Below are 7,443 nucleotides of genomic sequence, written 5' to 3'. Positions count from 1 at the left end.
TTTATAGTTAAACACATTTATTAATATTTAATATTTAAAATATTATATTATATATATTAATATTTATAGTTAAAATGTCAAAAACAATATAGTTTGAAGGCATATTATGACACTAAAAGACAGTCTGTCAAATTTTTTTTTAAATTTTGAGTATAATGGATTTAAACACATTATATTAATATTTAATATTTAAAACATTATATTATATTAGTATTTATTATATTATATTATATTAATATTTATAGTTAAACACATTATATTAATATTTAATATTTAAAATATTATATAATATTATATTAATATTATTATATTATATTATATTAATATTTATAGTTAAAATGTCAAAAACAATATAGTTTGAAGGCATATTATGACATTAAAAGACAGTCTGTCAATTTTTTTTTTTTTTTATTTTGAGTATAATGGATTTAAACACATTATATTAATATTTAATATTTAAAATATTATATTATATTATATTAATATTATAGTTAAAATGTCAAAAACAGTATAGTTTGAAGGCATATTATGACACTAAAAGACAGTCTGTCAATTTTTTTTTTAATATTATGTCATACTATGTCAAAAACAGTCTGTCAATTTTTTTTAAAAATTTTGAGTATAATGGATTTAAACATATTATATTAATATTTAATATTTAAAATATTATATATATTATATTATATTAATATTTATTATATTATATTATATTAATATTTATAGTTAAAATGTCAAAAACAATATAGTTTGAAGGCATATTATGACATTAAAAGACAGTCTGTCAATTTTTTTTTTTTTTTATTTTGAGTATAATGGATTTAAACACATTATATTAATATTTAATATTTAAAATATTATATTTATTATATTAATATTTATAGTTAAAATGTCAAAAACAGTATAGTTTGAAGGCATATTATGACACTAAAAGACAGTCTGTCATTTTTTTTTTAATATTATGTCATACTATGTCAAAAACAGTCTGTCAATTTTTTTTAAAAATTTTGAGTATAATGGATTTAAACATATTATATTAATATTTAATATTAAAATATTATATTATAATAATTAATATTTATTATATTATATTATATTATATTAATATTATAGTTAAAATGTCAAAAACAGTATAGTTTGAAAGCATATTATGACACTAAAAGATAAAAAACAGTAACTAGTATAATATAAGGGTATTCTGGTATTTTTTTTTAGAAGTCATGAGAAGTCAGTATGGTTCCCAAATAGACTTCCAGCACAAAAGTACTTCTGCCAGTACTTCACAGAGTTGATTGCCAAACGCCCTTTCTACACAGAATTACTTTTCCAGCTCCTCCATAGAGTACTTCAGCTCCTGTTCTTTGGAAGAGTAGTTCTGCTCCTGGTATCCAAACAGGCCCTAAGTTTCTTTGGTGGAGCACTTAATTTACAAATTTTCTTATTTAAAAAACTAATTGAACGGCTGAGATTGTTCTATGCTATTAATTTTTAAGACACTTCATCTCAATGTGAGGGTACGGATTGGTGGGCCTACTTAAGTCTTTAGCTTGATTATGATTAAATATTATTTATAAACATGACTGAATACTAACAATGACTTGTGTTTGTTTTATATTGCCATGATTTGACAACCTACTTATCTATATATCATCATGATGAGAAGTGAACGGTTAGGATCGACCAAGGAATCGCTGTTATCTTTGTGATGTTTTTTTTTCCAAATGGTATTAGATTACTAAAGTACGAAGCGTGTGGACAGTGTGGTCGTCGTCCTAAGGATTACATCATATCAGGGGCCCACTCTAAACTTTTTTCCTTTTGTTTTAAAATAGGGGCCAAAATTACAAAACCATCCCATGAGATGCTTCACATTGACTAAAATATCCCTCTTTGTATCAATTTGGGAATACCTATGAAATTATCATTCTGATTGGCTATTTATAGCCGTTGATCTAAGTACCCTAAAAAAATACTTTAATACTTCACTCTAGTGGTAAGAAATCATCTACCAAAAGTTTTGACCATAATATTTGAAGATCTCTACTGATAAACTAGTTGTTAGAAAACCTGTATTTTGGACTTAGGATGTTCAAAGCTCTCGACCTTAGAAAAGTCTAAACAAATTTCTTATACCAAATGTAGTAGAATACATTACATCCATCCCTTTGATTTTTATTTATTTTTAATAATAAAGTTGAACATATTTTATTCATATATGTATCACTTTTCAGATAATAAATCGATATAAAATGAACCAGTTCGAGTAAATTAGTTTACAATACCCACCAGGAATTAGTTGAGATGCTAAGATACGATTGAGTTTGCTCCCCAGATTGTGACTCGTGACTTTGAGTTTCTACATACCTCTCCATATAAAATAATGACTACTTACTTACTGTAACACATGACATGGGTAGGAAGGATGGTGCGTGCATCCTAGATAGAGGTGAGGATACTCCTTGGATTATCAAAAAAGAAAGTTTACAATACGATTTTTACTGGGTTCTTGGATTACAACAAAATTATACTAAGTAATTTGCAAATTCAATCATTCTGATTCTTTGAATTTTGTTATTGGGTTTGAGAAAGAAAGGGTGAAGATAATATTTTTTTATTAAATTCTTAAAAAATTTCAATGTTTTAATTGTACAAGCACACAAATTAAGCAAACTTATCCACTTAAGCAAATCAAGAAATGAATTAACTTTGCCTACTCTTATGAATTTGATCCATTATAGAGTGATGAATCATGAATCTAAATTTGATTAGAGTGGACCAACAAACCAAGTAACATAGATTCAGATATTGATTATTTATTCTAATTATATTGTCATGAATCGGTCTAACTAACCTAAGTGAATAAAAAATTGAACTATTTTCGCTGGTCCTTACAAATTGGGTTTGTTATAGTGTGACGACCAATAAATCTAACCACAAATTGTTGGATTGTCCAACGTTTTAAATAAAAAAATTTGGTAATTTTTTGAGAAATTATTAGTTTTATGATAATAAAAATTAAAATAACATTGCTTCGATAATTTTTCTTGAATTTTTTTTATATAATATAATAATATAATTATCTCAGAGGACACTCGACATTCAACATCGTTTGATCCTAAAAATTCCATCCCTGCTGGCTACTACTACTCCATGGAGAGTGGAGACTGTTTCCTCAATTAAACATACCGAGAAAAGGAGAATGAGAGATGAAAAAAATAAAATAATATCTATTGGAAAAATAATTTAGACTTGGTTTAATTACATTATTTATAAATTTGACTTTCAGAATTTACAACTATAAACACATTACTTGCTACTGTCATACTAAAAATTGAAGCAAAAAATTACCTTAATATGTATGATCTGATAAGGTCCCAATTATTCGATTTTGGGACCGTAATTGCATTAAGATTACCATTGCATAAATGTTAGTTCCTTTAAATAATTACAAAATTATTTTATTTATCCAAATTAATAAAGCTAATGATATATTAGTGTTAATTGTAGCGCACGTGGAAGCCAACAAATCGCAAAACAATTACGGTTACAATACACGAGTCGAAAGGAAGTTTCCAGAAAAATCTCGGTCGATTTGGGCGCCACGTCACCGCGCCGCGGTCATCTCGAGGAATTTGTCCTCGAGATTTTCACAGAAGCTTCCAATTGCTTCGGTGGTTGTAACTGAATGGGTAGTTCGAAGCAAATCATCCGAAAAGTTGACCCGATTACCCGAATACAAATGTTATAAATTGGGGGCTCTTCTCTTCTTCTCTTGTTCCATAAGTTTTGATTTTTTCTTCTTTTAATTTTCTGTAATTTTTCCTTTTGGTGAGATCTTGAGTGTAGTGAGAACATCAAGAGTAAGCCATTGGCTCTATTGTAACTCTTTTGAGAGATCCATTCAAGAAGGAATCAAGTTGCATCTTCATCTTCTTCTCCCATCTTCTCTTTGCTTTTTAGTATTGTTGCAATATGATCATTGCGATGATCGGCTAGATCCTCTTTAGAGAGATCAATCATGCCGAAGCAAGTTTATCCCTCTAATGTAGTTTTAATTCCTTATTTTGCTTACATGTTTACTATTCTAGAAATTCTACTTTGATTAGATGATCTACTTATATTTTTGATTCAAACTTTAATAGCCATTACTTAGATAAGCTCAAGAACGGCTATGCTTTGTGAAGAATCTGAATATAAGCTAGGCAATCTCAATTAAATCTGAATTTTCATGAATGTCTCTTGGTTATCTTTAATAATTAAACCGCTCCACCTTCCGATCCATGAGCAATGACTTGCTACATGGATTGAGTTATTCTTGGAATTGATCTACATTATGGATAGTTTGTGAAGGCTACATTGAACTCTCTAATCTCCCTTTCTTTTATCTTCAACCTCTAGTTTCTGTTTTAAATAAAATTGCAAGTTTATTTCCATCTTATTTGTGCAACAAATCAGTTTTGTTTTTAAATCAATCTGTTTCAAAGCTTTGTTTTGGTTTCTAATCGAATGAATATTTGAATCTTCGTTGTCCCTGTGGAACGAATTCGACTTACCCAAAGTCCATTTCTTAATCTTAATCTCTGCATCTCTTTTGCAAGCATTACAACCGATCATGATCCCAACATTTTCAATTCATAGTTTTTTATTTTCTATTTCTTTATAAATTATGAGAGACTTTCTATTTATTTTTTTATTTTTTAATAAAGAAAATTCTAACCTCAACCTCCATCAACATGATTTTTGGATCCTACGGATTCCAAAGAATATTTATTTTTAGAATATTTTTTTCTTCTTATTGGGGTATCCTCATCCTTGAGATAAGACTAATCCTATAGTCACACACACCGTCCCTTGAAAAGTCCTACATGTAATTGATTGAGTCAAGGGTCAATCGAACATTTGAAGGGTGACCCCAAAGCATTCATTGTTTCATTGGGATTTTAAACACTTGACCAACTCTTCGTGAGAGGAGCTTATCAAAGCCCGACTTACCAATAGGACAACCCCTTGGAAATTGTAAATTGATCTTAAAGAAATCTATACGGTCATGCATGTTGACCTAGAAAAATCCTTTATGAAATGGAAAATGCTAGTCTCATAACCTTATTATTGGGAGGTTGGCATTCCCAACAAAATTGTATCCCTAGGAAAAAAGTGTAGTGATTCCTCTATGATTGGAATTGATCTTGAGAAAATATGTATTTTCCTTGAAATCCCAATTGCTACCTTGATGGAGAGCCCTAACTATGGGTTGAGACTAGAAAAGTCCTTCTGAAATCGGTAGAAAGTAAAAATGTTAAAGTTAGCAACGGGAGCTCTCCATTAACATGCCCGTTGAGATGTTAAAGATTCTTAAGAAAATTGTATCCCTAGAAAAAAGTGTTTAAATTCCTGGGAGATTGGAACCAGAAATATGTGTTTCCCCTCGACTTGCTTGTCTAGCGATTTAAATTATTTTTTTTCGATTTTTTTTTGTTGTTGTTGTTGTTGTTGTTGTTGTTGAGAAATTACCTATTATTTTGATAATTAAAAATTAAATGAACTTTTCTTGAAAAATATTATATAAATAACCCACATCGTTGGACACTCGGCGTTCGACATCGTTTAGTACTAAAACAAAATCTCTCCTTCTGGCTGCTACTCGGTGGAGACTGGAGACTGTTTCCTCCTCAACTGAACCTACCAAGAAAGAGAAAAAAAAAAAAGAAGCGAAGAAGAAGAAGAACATCCCCATCGTTAAAGATAGCTCTGGTTCAAGTTCTCCCCTTAGTTCGTACCGTCCTCCTCACCCCACCAAAAGAAGATGGACAGACTGGTTAGGGTGGACGTTAAGGAGCTAGAACTAACCTTCAATCGAGGCCAACGGTCCACCACAACTTTCCGCCTAACAAACCTCATGCACACCATGTCCGTTGCAGTCTCTCTCACAACTACAAACCCTTCTCTCTTCTCCTTCAACCATCCTCTCCATATCCTTCCTCCATTATCTTCCTCTCCTTTCTCTCTCCATCTCTCTCAACCTTCAGATCTTCCTCCTCTATCTTCTCCCCCTGATTCACTCCTCATCCGTACATCCATGCTTCCAACTGGCAAAGCTAATCAAGACGATCTCCGCCGTATATTCTCCAAACCTGGGGCCCACATCTTCAAAGACGCCACCATCCCCATCGCGTTCGTTGGCTCTCATGTCGTCGAATTCTTACTCTCCCCTCCTCCCATCAAAACCCTAGAAATCTCTTTTCTTCTCTCCAAAGCGATTTCTGGGTGCACAGAATCTCAAATTACTTCTCTGCTTCGCCCTGCTGTACGGTCTGGAAACCCTAGTTTTGTTTACGCTTTGATTGATGCAGGTGGAGATGTGAACGATCGAGATTCAAATGGACGATCTTTGATGTCTTTGCCTGTAAAGTCTGGAAATCTTGATGTTGTTAGGGTTTTGATCGAATCGGGTTGTATGATCGACAATTCGATCGATTTGTTCATGCATGATGCGGCCGAGATGAACCGAATCGATTTGATGAAGGTTTTGTGTAGTGGTGGGGGTTCTGTTAATTCGGTAAATTCAGTTGGTCGGACTCCAGTCCATATTTCAGCGGTCCACGGGCACGTAGATGTGTTGAGATTCTGTATGTCGATGGGTGGCGATCCAAATCGTGTGGATCTTAATGGGTGGACTCCTCTGCATTGTGCAGCGGCAGAGGGGCACATTGAATCCGTGGAATTCTTGTTGGAGAGTTGTTTTTATTCGAAATTCTCAATAAATAATGATGGAAAGACTCCATTTTTACTCGCCATCGATAAGGGGCAGTCTCATTTACTGGATTTGCTTCATTTAGGAGATGCTTTGCATCGGGCGGCGAGGTTAGGCGATGTACATGGGATGAAGAATTGCATTGAACAAGGGGCGAAGGTGAACTGGCGGGATCAAAATGGGTGGACACCTCTTCATCGAGCTGCATTCAAGGGTCATATCGAATGTGTGAAGCTCTTGTTAAGTCACCGAGCACAAATAGATCTTGTTGACGATGTGGGTTACACGCCACTACATTGTGCGGTTGAAGCAGGCCACACGCAGGTCGCATTGTGTCTGATTGCACATGGAGCTCGTTTTAACATGAAGAGTCTTAAAGGTATGTGTCCTTTGAATTTGGACTGTTTCAAGAATCATCCTGCTTTTGTTTCTCCTTTATGTAGTGAGAAGGAACGAACTTGAACCCAAGTCATTTTTCGCTCGTTTGTTGTAGTTTTATTGTTTTTTATTACTTGAGTATCTGTATATAACTGGTATGCATTTCTGTATAATGTAAAGGGTAGTGTAAAGGGTGGTGTACAGTTTGGTTGGTTCTCCTCCCAACCAAACTGTACACCAGAAATGCCTGTAGGACAAGTAAAATTCCATTGTCGTCTTCTACATTGGAATGGAAATGAATTGCAGTTTTGTTTCAA

General features: G+C 32.6%; 1 protein-coding gene across 1 annotated transcript; it reads left to right on the top strand.

Annotated features, from left to right (window-relative positions):
• Window positions 1-5,630: 5,630 nt before the first annotated feature.
• On the top strand, window positions 5,631-7,443 carry LOC147402983 (protein VAPYRIN-LIKE-like). The gene has a single exon (XM_086438411.1). It carries the CDS (start codon window positions 5,801-5,803, stop codon window positions 7,208-7,210), a length of 1,410 nt encoding a protein of 469 aa, XP_086294537.1. The 5' UTR covers window positions 5,631-5,800; the 3' UTR covers window positions 7,211-7,443.

This window comes from Akebia trifoliata, chromosome 4 (genome assembly GCF_017979445.1).
Source record: "Akebia trifoliata isolate Shusen 1 chromosome 4, ASM1797944v1, whole genome shotgun sequence".
In the NCBI taxonomy this organism is placed as follows: domain Eukaryota; kingdom Viridiplantae; phylum Streptophyta; class Magnoliopsida; order Ranunculales; family Lardizabalaceae; genus Akebia; species Akebia trifoliata.
This window is presented reverse-complemented; position numbering and strand designations above follow the sequence as displayed.